General features: G+C 45.6%; 1 protein-coding gene across 1 annotated transcript in view; it reads right to left on the bottom strand.

Moving 5' to 3' along the window:
- LOC117978926 (protein BANP) overlaps positions 1 to 13,470 on the bottom strand; it is a 68,695-nt gene that overhangs the window by 37,500 nt on the left and 17,725 nt on the right. Inside the window, 2 exon segments of the mRNA XM_055099290.2 lie at positions 8,222 to 8,397; positions 10,148 to 10,264. Of these exon segments, the coding sequence (XP_054955265.2) occupies positions 8,222 to 8,397; positions 10,148 to 10,264 (293 nt within the window).

Below are 13,470 nucleotides of genomic sequence, written 5' to 3'. Positions count from 1 at the left end.
GTATTTCTAGAAAACCTAGGCATTACCATTCAGGACATAGGCGTGGGCAAGGACTTCATGTCCAAAACACCAAAAGCAATGGCAACAAAAGCCAAAATTGACAAATGGGATCTAATTAAACTAAAGAGCTTCTGCACAGCAAAAGAAACTACCATCAGAGTGAACAGGCAACCTACAACATGGGAGAAAATTTTTGCAACCTACTCATCTGACAAAGGGCTAATATCCAGAATCTACAGTGAACTCAAACAAATTTACAAGAAAAACACAAACAACCCCATCAAAAAGTGGGCGAAGGACATGAACAGGCACTTCTCAAAAGAAGACATTTATGCAGCCAAAAAACACATGAAAAAATGCTCATCATCACTGGCCATCAGAGAAATGCAAATCAAAACCACTATGAGATATCATCTCACACCAGTTAGAATGGCAATCATTAAAAAGTCAGGAAACAACAGGTGCTGGAGAGGATGTGGAGAAATAGGAACACTTTTACACTGTTGGTGGGACTGTAAACTAGTTCAACCATTGTGGAAGTCAGTGTGGCGATTCCTCAGGGATCTAGAACTAGAAATACCATTTGATTCACACATTTCTAGTGTCTCTTCCTAGAAAGCTGCCAATCCTCAAAGACTCCGAGTTTAAATGATGCCTTTACTACACTGAAATGGAAGGCACTGTCTCATATCTGCTTCCTGATATAATTTGCTGTATTGCTCAACTTTTTATACATTCAGAATTCCCTACTGGGGGGAAAAAGGGAAACAAAACGATGATTTAAAATCCCAGCCTGGAATTTGTACTGTCACACCACAGTGAATAGTTATTAATTTATCCTTTTTTCTTAGGCAGTCTATAGAAAGGAATTAACCAATAATTGAAATACAATCTTTTTAAGATCTCTCTCTCCTACTTTCATTTGAATGCTGACTTTCCAAGAACAGATGAAACAGTAATTCTGATAAATGTTATCTGTGTTGTCCAAGACCGAAGCCCTAACTTCCATGAACATCCTGGGAGGCGCAGCTCCATGGTCACTCCATAAACATCCTGGGAAGCGCAGCTCCAGGGTCACTTTTCAGGCAATGGCTCAGAGTGTTCCTGTCCCTGGGATTCCACACGTTAGTCCCCTGCAGTTACAGAGGTGACGAATGCCGGATTTCCATCTCCAGCAGGACAGTGAACAAATCAGAAGGCCATCCTTTGTGAGTCACTGGGCTGCACGGTTGTTCAAAGCCTTATAGCGTGGTGTTAATTTCCACAACACAACCAACTCCATGTCAGTTCAGTTCAAGGTCAGCCTCACCATCTCCAGGTAAGTCTTCAGAGAACAGATTCACGTTAGATATGCCATCCATGCCAAAAATTAATTTTCATCTGGCTTTTGCAAAGGCTTACTCAAGCTGTTTATGAATTTCAAAAGCAACTCTGCATAAAATGAAATAAATGGTTCCAACAATGGATAACACAGAGCAAACCCACACAGAATTCAAACCTAAAGGCAGCACCAGGCTGTGTTGTTACACACATCACGGCTCAAAATGCTTCCAGCGCCAGGACGTGATGAAACATAACTGTCAATAACTCATCTCTCCTATTCAACGTAGAGAATAAGAATTCTATGTGGAACACATGAGACATTTTATCTGTTGGGCTCCTCATAATTATTTGCCCCACAAGAAAATATAATGTGTTGGGGTATGCCAGGATCCTGGGGACTAGGGACACCCCATAAAGGTAAGGCAACATTTGTCCCAAACACGACAACCCTGGCCATCTACTGGCTAGATGTCTATGATGTCACATACAGATGCTTCAAAAGAACCTCCATTCCCATCAGATACTAGTGGATGCTTAATGAATATTTGGGATGGGAAAAGGGGAGCAGAAAGATTAAAAGGGGAGGGGAGAGGTAGAGGGGGGTACCCTGAACAGCAAAAAGTGCACACTCCTGGAGGACAACTTTGAAAACCAGGTGGGCTCCTGATAGGGTGGCCTCGCTCTAAAATCAGGGACTTTATGATTATGTGACATCGTATTTGAGAATTTTAGACACCTGTAACACTGACATTCCACAAGCTACACATTACAGAGACCTCAGTTTAGAAATGGAACACTACCATTTTCTTTCAAAATACTTTTTTGGTGTGGGCTACTTTTATTTTGTTTGTCTTTTTGAGTGGGCTGTTTTCCATCAACAATTCTATTGTAAAGATTTTGCCTGTAATGCTTAAGCATTTCTTAAAGTGAAAAATAATTTAACCCTGAGTTAAAAGGATCCTGCGCCTCCGGGTCACGCAGAGAACCCAAGTCCAACACCAATTGGCGGCCGAGCTCTGGAGAGCTGAGCGCCTCTAGCACCTGAGAAGTTTGCTCCCTAAGTGTCTGGTCTCACAGGGCAGGGATGGAAAGGGCGTCTTTCAGGGTGGGGGAGGTGGTGGGGAGGAGCCTGGGTGAACTCCTGACTGCTGAGCACCAACATTGCCATAGGTCAAGACTGCTCCCGACACCTCCATCCTGGGGCACAGGCTGTGCATCCAGAAACTCAACACAAGCCGCTGAGACGCCATCACCCCCACTCACTTCCCCAGACTGCCCTTCTGGCTGCTCTGTGGCACTCAGAGCCGCGACTGTTCTCACACTGCTGTCTCCCGCTTCCCTTGGTTTTATTGTGGTCACTCATCTCTCTGCAGTCCTACTCTTATTAGCGATCAACTCAGGACTGCCATGAAAAAGTGTTTCCCTGTTACCTCACACATACAGCACTTATGTTAAAAACACTTACATAAGATGAATTCTGTAAATAAATGTTCGAGGCATGTTTGTAGCTAAATGTTCTTTCCATGTGCTTGAATGGCATTCCGTGGACTGCGAGGTCTGTGACTCTGCACAGCACAGCGTGGCTACATGTTCTCCTTTCCACGTGCATAGCTGGTGTTCCGTGGACTGCGAGGTCTGTGACTCTGCACAGCACAGCGTGGCTACACGTTCTCCTTTCCACGTGCATAGCTGGTGTTCCGTGGACTGCGAGGTTTGTGAATCTGCACAGCACAGGGTGGCTACAAGTTTTTATTTCCATGTGCACGGCTAACATTGTGTGGACTGTGAGGTCTGTAAATCCGCAAAGCAGTGTGGCTACATGTTCTCATTTCCACGTGCATGGCTGACGTTCTGTGGACAACGAGGTCTGGGACAACGAGGTCAGCACAGCGTGCCAGTAGCAGCTGCAGGATGGCCACAGCTGACAGCTCTCACAGCTGCCCAACTCTCCCAGCTGTGCCTCACCAGCCTTCACCAGCATCACCAAGAGCTACCACGTAAGTCATTCTACCGACTGGGAAGTCCATGGGACCAATTCCTGGCAATAATTCAATTAGAATTCAATGACAATCCTTCCCCCACTGAAATGAAGTACCTAACATTTTATGTGTAGGATCAGTCACATTTTGTAAGAATTATCAAATGCATACACAGCAGAAATTTAAACTCTTGATTAAGAATCTAACTAAATCCCTTAATGGACAAACAGATCCCATGCTAGGTCCATTTTCGCTCAACTTGTTTCTCTGACCCAGCTGGCAGCTTAGTCATTGAATGATGAGGCCCCACACACTTTCAAGTACAAATCAAAGCCATGAGCACACCAAGACCAAAACTATGGACAAAAGGCAAGAACAAGAATGAAGACACAGTCTACTGTTCCCTGCTTCCAACAGTCAGGAGCTACCGTCCTTCTTATTCCAATGAGACACAGTCTACTGTTCACTGCTTTCAATAGTCAGGAATTACCGTCCTTCTTATTCCAATGAGATGCGGTCTACTGTTCCCTGCTTTCAATAGTCAGGAGCTACCGTCCTTCTTATTCCAATGAGACACAGTCTACTGTTCACTGTTTTCAACAGTCAGGAGCTACCATCCTTCTTATTCTAATGAGACACAGTCTCTGTTCCCTGCTTTCAACAGCTGGGAGTTACCATCCTTCTTATTCTAATGAGACATGGTCTACTGTTCCCTGCTTTCAACAGCCAGGAGCTACCATCCTTCTTATTCCAATGAGACATGGTCTACTGTTCACTGCTTTCAACAGTCAGGAGCTACCATCCCTCTTATTCTAATGAGACACAGTCTACTGTTCACTGCTTTCAACAGTCAGGAGCTACCATCCCTCTTACTCTAATGAGACGCAGTCTACTGTTCACTGCTTTCAACAGTCAGGAGTTACTGTCCTTCTTATTCCAATGAGACACAGTCCACTGTTCACTGCTTTCAACAGTCAGGAGCTACCGTCCTTATTCCAATGAGACACAGTCTACTGTTCCCTGCTTTCAACAGTCAGGAGTTACCATCCTTCTTATTCCAATGAAACACAGTCTACTGTTCCCTGCTTTCAACAGTCAGGAGCTACCGTCCTTCTTATTCTAATGAGACGCAGTCTACTGTTCCCTGCTTTCAACAGCCAGGAGTTACCGTCCTTCTTATTCCAATGAGACGCAGTCTACTGTTCCCTGCTTTCAACAGCCAGGAGTTACCATCCTTCTTATTCCAATGAGACGCAGTCTACTGTTCCCTGCTTTCAACAGTCAGGAGTTACCATCCTTCTTATTCCAATGAGACACAGTCTACTGTTCCCTGCTTTCAACAGTCAGGAGTTACCATCCCTCTTATTCTAATGAGACACAGCCTACTGTTCACTGCTTTCAACAGTCAGAAGCTACTACCTTCTTATTCTAATGAAACACAGTATACTGTTCCCTGTTTTCAACAGTCAGAAGCTACTACCTTCTTATTCTAATGAAACACAGTCTACTGTTCCCTGTTTTCAACAGTCAGGAGCTACCGTCCTTCTTATTCCAATGAGACACAGTCTACTGTTCCCTGCTTTCAATAGCTGAGAGTTACCGTCCTTCTTATTCCAGTGGAGTGTGTGTAATGACAAATGGAATTACCTAAGTGAAAAAAACTAGAATAAAATGATATGGTATCTTTGCAGTACAACAAACTGACCCCAAATTTGATACAAAATAGCATGTCAATTCACATAAGCCATTTGGAATTCTTAAGAAATAACCGTTTTGAAATCTGTGGTTCTCTAAGACTTAAGGCACTTAAATACTTAACCGAGAAGCTAAGAACAATCTGTCTCCTGCGGCTCCTATCTCTTATCAGGGCCTAAAACAACTAAATAGAAAGACAAGCACACCCCCTTTAGCACTTCCCATATTCCTAATGCTTTCCCTCGTAGAAACTCACTGATTCACCGCCTGCCCAGGTGCTCTCAGACAGAAGGCCACAGGCAGGAAGATGCTGGCCCCATTCTTGGCACATTCACACCCCCCATGGAAATGCTGAAGAGAGGACGCCACTACGGGTTGAGAGTAAATCCGACGTAAGAGACATTAATGGATTGGCTATTTTCCCAACATTTACATACACAGCAATCATTTAAAGGTGACTCCTCATTTTCACCAAGCCACTATGCCAAATAAGGCAGCTCAAGCAGCTATTTTCATAACACAGACCCCACTGGGATATACATTCCCAAGGACAGAGTCAGTGAAACAGATTTATTACAAAAAATGTTTCCTCCTAATGGGATGAGAAAACAGAATGGCTCTGGATGATGACCTCTCCTTCAAAATAAAGTCAAATTTAAGATGAGAAAAAGTTCTGCAATTCACCCCAATCCTAACAACCTGTGTTGTACAGCAAAATTATGTTTGATGAGAACAATCAGTGGCAAACATGGCTATAAAACTCTGCTCAAAGCCTAGCTAAAGAAAAATGTCTTACACAAAACATCAAAAGAACTTAAACTGAGACACAAAGAAAATTTGTATTTTTCCTTATAGATACAGATCAATACTAAGTAAGCTCCAAATTTTGATATCTTCTCATAAGTTCATTTAGATTTTTTTGTTTTTATGACCCTGGACTCCCCAGAATTACCAAGTTTTTTTGCCTTAGCTAACACAGTTTAAATCAAACAAACATCAGGCCTGAAGGGGGTGGCCAGATCTACGTGGGGATTTACACAAAATCCACATCGAAAAATAATTACAACAATTAGTCTGTTGTTACTGCAATGTGATTTTCAATTGCCATGAAAATGAAATCAGGAGCATCCCTCCTTTCCTCAAATTTAATGTGTGAAAAACTCCATTGCCCTGATCCTGCAATTCATACATACACAAAAACCTGCACCTCAACGTTCACAGCAGCATTCCTGACAACAGCCAAAAAGTGCGAACAACCCAGATGCCCATCAACTGATGATGGATCAACAGAATGTGGGCCATCCATACCTCGGCATATCATGCAGCCATGAAAAGGAACAAAGCACTGGGGCAAAAGCTACAATGTGGGTGATGCTACAGGATTCCATTTAGAGTCAAGGTCCACAACAGGCACATCCTCAAGGACGGAGATGAGTTGGGTGCCAGGGCTGGAGGCTGGGAGAATGGAAAGTGACTGTTGATGGACACAGGGCTTCTTCTGGGGGTAATAAAAAATATTCTAGAATTAGTCCGAAGTGATGACTGTACAACCTTGAGAATATACTAAAAACCACTGAGATGTATGCTTTAAAACAGTCAATTTTATGGTATATAAATTAGATCTCAACTTGAAAAAAAAAAAAAGATCAACTCAACCTCTCTCTCTTCCCGCCATTCTGCCATCTGAATCCTAGCAATTTGTATTAGAGGTAAAAGCAATTTTTGTGGAAAACGTTGTTTTCAATGTTTCAGATATGGTAATGAGCCTTCCTAACAGGAAAACCTTTGTTCAGTAGACAAAGCAACATCGAGTTGCTAGGAAAAATCAACAACTCAGACGCAGAGGCAGAAAAACTTTGAGTTCTTCCTAGTAAGTAAGGAAAACACATGCTTTACAACTCCACGCACAAAGCTGTCTGCTTGGTTCTTTCTTTTCTCCACGCTGTAGTAACTGACAGTCATCTGGTCATTTATGGTGACAGGATGAAGGGCACACAGAGACTCTCAGGGGAAGAGGGCTCTGAAAGGCACACTGGGCAGGCTGAGGGCCAGGTGGGAGGGCACCTCAGAGCCCTGCAGGAGAGAAGCCCCCGCTAGGAGTCCAAGTAGGACAAACAGGTTCACATCCTTCCAGATCTCGGGGGCAGTGCATCCTGTGCCATGGACCCCGTGGAGGCCGCGTCCTCTAGCCCAGCGACCTGCCTCTGAGAGCCCATGTCCAGACACTGATCCAAGAGAACATGAAAACACAGCAGGCCAATGCTAGTTTCAATAATGAAAGGTTACAGGGGGCCATCCGTGGAAAGCATCCAGACCCAATGAAATAAGCAAAACTGGCTAAAAATGACTCTGTCCATCTGCACTAACATGGAAAGATTTCTACTGTGTAGGGGAAAGAAGTGAGTTATAAAATCATGAAATGTGCACAAAGAAAACCCCCAAAAGGTTTAGAGATCTCAGAATGGTGGAATCACAGTTATTTTCCCTTTATTCTTCATTTTTATACTGTATCACTATTTTTTGTTTTTTGTTTTTTTTTGAGACAGAGTCTCTGTCGCCCAGGCTGGAGTACAGTGGTGCGATCTCAGCTCACTGCAAGCTCTGCCACCCAGGTTCAAGCAATTCTCCTGCCTCAGCCTCCCAAGTAGCTGGGATTACAGGCACCTGTCACCGTGCCCGACTAATTTTTGTAGTTTTAGTAGAGACAGGGTTTCACCATTTTGGCCAGGCTGGTCTTGAACTCCTGACCTCGTGATCCACCCGCCTCAGCCTCCCAAAGTGCTGGGATTATAGGCGTGAGCCACTGCACGTGTCCTATACTGTATCACTTTTTTTTTTTTTTTTTGAGACGGAGTTTCGCTCTATTGCCCAGGCTGGATGCAATGGCATGATCTCGGTTCACCACAACCTCCACCTCCCAGGTTCAAGCGATTTTCCTGCCTCAGCCTCCCGAGTAGCTAGGATTACAGGCACCTGCCACCACACCTGGCTAATTTTGTATTTTCAGTAGAGACAGGGTTTCTCCATGTTGGTCAGGCTGGTCTCGAACTCCCGACTTCAGGTGATCTGCCAGCCTCAGCCTCCCAAAGTGCTGGGATTACAGGCGTGAGCCACCGCGCCTGGCCACTGTATCACTTCTTTAAAAAACAACAAAATTTCTAAAAAGCAAAACAAACAAAAAATCCTACTGGTGCTCTGGCTGAGGAAAGACGCCTGGGACGCACCTTCTGAGTTCAGGGTGATGAGGGTGACGTTGCTCCCAATGCTCTGGCTGCCCGCCTGTCCATAGCTGGACACAGAGTCGCTGGCCTCCAAGCTGCTCTCCCCGTCTTCGTGGTGGCTGTCTTCTTGGACCGGCACCTTCACCACAATGGTATTCTGCCGACGCCCAGGCACAGCGCTAAACGGGAAAAAAAAACACACCAGCCTGATGTGGTAAGAGCCATAAGCAGCACGTGAAGGTCAGCGCTTTCTTTATCACAAAATCTAACTCTGCATGGACCAGTGGATCACACAGCCTTCCCATACCACTCTCTCTACCAAGATTAATAGCAACTCCATGGGAGAAAATGGCCTGGGGCTGAAAGAAACTGTATAAAATAAAACCTAATCATTTAAACAAAATGTTTGTATCACAAAAGAAGTAAAATCATAACTCACTGGGACTCAGGCCTAGCATGCTGCCTTCTGAGTTCAGCAGTCATCCCATAAAATGCTGGTAAGAGTCTTTTTTCAGGTGAGGTTAAAGGAAAGACTAAATGAGGAAAACTGTGCCCAGAGGCCTGGGTCAATTTGATCCATGCTGCTGGGAGGTTAAAGGAAAGACTAAATCAGGAAAACTGCCCAGAGGCCTGGGTCAATTCGATCCATGCTGCTGGGCTAGCTGGAGATGGCTCCGCCTCTGCAATGCGAGCAGCACTCCCAAGTACGTCCACGGGCAAAAAACCCTGAAGGGGCTTAAAAAACCCACTGAGATCCCATCGGAGCTGCCATCATCCCAAGGGCTGCTGATGTGGAAGGACAGAACACTGCTAGCAAAGCAGGGCGAGGCCACCTCCACAAGTGCTCAAAAAAAAGGAGGATTTAGAGACTTACTACTTCCCTTTTTTAATGACCCTTTCAACATCCCCTACCGTGGACTGCTAAGCACCAGGAGAAGAGAAAGGAGCACAATTTCTCTATTTGCAAAGTCAAAAAAAAGGGTGTTGAAAACACTGGCCACACCCAGAGGAGGGCGCTGCACTCTGCACTTTCTGGCCTGGATTCTCTAGAGCGCTGTCCAGACTGAACCTGATCTCAACACTGGCCATCTGCCTGGCTGACCTCAGCGCAAAGCCCCTGAGGCACAGCTGACCCTGGCACCTCCTCACCACCCATCACCAACTCCTCTCCCTTCACCCCACGTATCAGACCCTTGCGACCACAGCTGCGGCCCTGGAGAACTGAGCTAAGACAATACAGAGAGGGGACGAAGCTGGAGGAGGAGCAATCCACAAAGGAGACTGAGAGAAAAAGCAAATAGAACTTTGTGAAGACACAGATGGGAAAGAAAAAGCAACAGCATCCTGTAGGTTCACGCAGCCCCAGGGCACTCCTGGGGACAGCAGGGCCTGGATGCCAGCCAGAGGCCACTGCACAGCCTTCCCCTCACACAGAGTGGGGACGGTGTCTTCTGTCCACTCCCACCTCTGACCAAAGTTCCATTCAAAATGTCTCAAGAGAAAAAGGTATAAGAAAAAAGTCATAAACTCAACATGCCTGCACCACTTAGCAACTGTGGGAGAGGGCGTCTGTTTGCCTGACACACTCTGCACAGACAGACGTGAGGACCACTGAGCTAGGTGGGAGGATGAACGCTTTCACAGACTGCTGTGAGGAGACAGAGCCAGCCCCCTCCACAACCCCGGCCAGCACGAGACACAGAAGTCCCCGGCGGCAGCTGCCCCTGGTGTGGCTGGACTCAGCATTCAGCATCACCCAGCCTGCCCTCCCCGACCTCAGAGAGCTGGGGCAATGCCTGCCAGGCTCAACCCTGTGACCACAGAGATGAAGCGTGTGCTGGACTGTGCCCTGGCTTGGGGACGTTGACTTATTCTCATGGGACTCCTCACAGTGGCAGGGAAAGCTGGGGTTGGTGTCGGGCTACTGACTTGCTAATGACATTTTCCAGGGAATCCGGTGCCCTGTTGCTCAAGGGGTCTTCCATCTTGGCTACAATGGTGTTCTGCCGATCATTGTTGAGTATTACTGTAGTCTGGGGGACGACGCTAGGGAATAAAAGAATCACAAAGAAAAAGAAGGCCTTAAAACAACAACATTCATGGTAAGAGCACATAAGAGTCATTCAACACAGTCCACTCCCAGGGACCCGCACTGAGGGGGAGGCCTAAGAGTCATTCAACATAGTCCACTCCCAGGGACCCATCCTGAGGGGGAAGGAGCCCCAAATGCTAAGGAAGAATAAACTGGAGATGGGGTTTTTAGCAGAACGTAACTTTTCCTAATTGCTGGTGTTCTGTCTGCACAACTGGATAGCACAGGACAGCTGGGCTGAGGATGCTGAACTTGTGACACAGAATAGACTGCAACTGCACCAGCTGTTATCACACCCAGTTAATAAAGCTTCTAGGGTGGCACACTTGCATGAGAACTGGCTTGACATTTTCAGTCACTCCATCCCAACTCATTCCTATGGGACAGATCTAACGTTCGTAACCACGTAAGTGTTGCTATCATTCCAAAACGGTAGCGCCCTGGAAAGAAAGGGGCAAACATCACGTTGGACTTGGGATGGAAGGACACACATGCTGCCTCCAGGTCCTGCAGGAACATGTGTGAGCTACAACCAAAGGGCTCAGGGTTCTGCTTTGAAGGAAAAGATTCTACAAAAGAACAGACCATGGCCCAGAAACCACCAAGCCTGGTGCCACCCTGGAGGAAGCACGAGTGTGTTCAGACAGGCGGCAGCTAATACAGCTTCATCTCAAAGTACAGACTCACCCACAGTTTTCAATCATGCGTTTTTAAGCCTTAGCACTTTCTGGTCACAAGGGATATCTAAGGTACACTTTGTTGTGGAAGGCTGGGGAGAGAAAGAACTAGCACTAGAAATACAAAGTGATTATCACCTGACAATAAAACACAATTCTTGGATTTCACTCTCCAAAAACCAACCTGGGAAGCCTGCCTTTCTGTGATCTGCACATAGGAAATTCCAGCCTAATATCACTGTAACTGTCCCCACATTGAGTGCCAGCACAGCACCACGCCATGCCCAAGTAAATCAAGGGACCACCAGGTTTTCTCCTAAAATAAAGACATAATCAACTCCATTTCATTCAAAAATATTATTTTTTTAACTCCTCTACTTGTTATTGGTGACACCTAATGTTAACACAGCAAAACCTGACAAATGACCTGTAGGTCGGGTATGGAAAGTAACCCAGGTGGCTTTTGGCTTGATCACCACAGTCACCTACAGGCTGTGACAGTCCTATGCTCCTCAGAGATGTAGAACTGGAGAGGCTACCTGGCTTGCATGAGCTTGGTATGTTCCCCAAGTGGAGGCTATGGAACACTGGTGGCCCCGGGATCCTAGGCTCACAGCATGTGGGAAGGCTGGTGTCCCCAGGATCCTAGGCTCACAGCATGTCCACACATGCATTCATTCTCTCTCTCTCCCCATGAGGAACTGAAGAAGGACGGTGCTGCTGAGTAGCCAACAGTCCCCTAATGACTATTCACAGTGGCCACTGGCACATTGACAGTCTGAGAAGAAATTTTAATAGAGTAAAATGTATTCAGGCCACCATTTGGCAAGGTCATTTGACCAAATATACCTTTTTTTCCTTGAAGATCCTTATTAAGGTGAAGGAAATCACATTCTAAGATAACCAGCTCCCAACTGGAATAATGTGCCCCTCGGGTGCCCCACAGCTTTCTGGGGGGGGGCTCATGGATGCAAACAGCTCTCACCAATGCAGTCTCCAGATCCCCACCTTCCAGAATGTCCTCCTTCCTAAAGATGACTCTCCTTGAGCGAGTATCTCAACGTGTGTTCCCTTCCACAAAGCCCTTTTCCCACCTAAAAAACAACCTCTGCTCTGAGCACACTGGATGCACCATCCACCTAGGGCACAGACCCCAGGAGCCAGCGCAGGGCCACCTGAACACCAGCACGAGCGTGATAAAACCAGCACCTCACCGGCTGACTAGAAAGCCCTTGGTAAGTCAGCTGGGTTGCAATCCTTTGCTTTCAACAAAATAGACAGAGATCATCAAAAACAGTTTCTGAGGACAGACCACTGAGACCCCTGGCACACAACTCAAAGAAGCCAAGGACTCCTTCCTCTCCCACATATTACTGATGGAACCCAAGTTTCCCAGCACCCAGAGCTATAAAAACCAAACACAGCATGACCAACATGGAATCCTGTCTCATCTAAGCAGTCAAACATGATCATCCATTGATTCAATAATTAACCAAAAAGCCCTATCCAGCTCTTCAAAAATACATTCCTAGGATTTTACTATCAAGAATTAGTTCTAAGTGGGTGATATATTCACATTGTTTTGTTCAACCATTGTAGTAGGAACTCAATCCGGAAGGTTTTGTTTGTTTGTTTGTTTGTTTTTAGCCCTTAGGGCCTTATGGTTAGGACATAAATTTTTTCAGCTTCGATTTACATCCCTATTTCTGTTGCAAAGGCATACGACAGCCAGGCTAACAGGATAAAATTTTGTGAGGGAAATTAAATGGAAACGAAAGTTCAAAGAACAGAAAAGTGACGTAACATTCGACTGCCAAAAGCTCATTGGTGAGACGTTCAAAAATCCATCATGATATTTAGATTATAATGGAAAAATTTTAAAAAAATCAGTTTTGTTTTTAAAGATCAATATTACAATATGCTATAAAAGTAAATTATTTTAATGTTTAAAAAATGCCAGAAACTACAGGCTTTCAACTAACGCAATTTAAATCAACCTCAAATTGCACAAAAGAATACTTTTTTTAAAATTATGGAACATCTTTAGCACATTAAGGAGAATGAAGTCCCTATCTAAGGACTGATGTGGAAAAAGTGCCACAACAATACTAAGCGACAAAAAACACAGGTAAGTCCAGCCGCACATGTATGTGCATGGAGATGTGTCTGGAAGGACAGGTAAGTACAGCCGCGCACGTGCGTGCATGGAGAGGTGTCTGGAAGGACAGGTAGGTACAGCCGCACACGTGCGTGCATGGAGATGTGTCTGGAAGGACAGATAGGTACAGCCGCGCATGTGCGTGCATGGAGATGTGTCTGGAAGGACAGCAAGAAACTGAGAAGCAGGTCATCGAGCCTCAGGAGCCGGGTCCTGCAACACCTTCAGGGCACAGACAGCAGCCCATACAGAGAAGCTATTAACCTATTCAAGGCCACACAGCCAGTGAATGGCAAAATTAGGTCTGAGGCCAAAGTCCCCCTGT

Source organism: Pan paniscus, chromosome 18 (genome assembly GCF_029289425.2).
Source record: "Pan paniscus chromosome 18, NHGRI_mPanPan1-v2.0_pri, whole genome shotgun sequence".
Taxonomy (NCBI): Eukaryota; Metazoa; Chordata; class Mammalia; order Primates; family Hominidae; genus Pan; species Pan paniscus.
The sequence above is the reverse complement of the archived record's forward strand: the minus strand, read 5'-3'. Positions and strand labels throughout refer to the sequence as shown.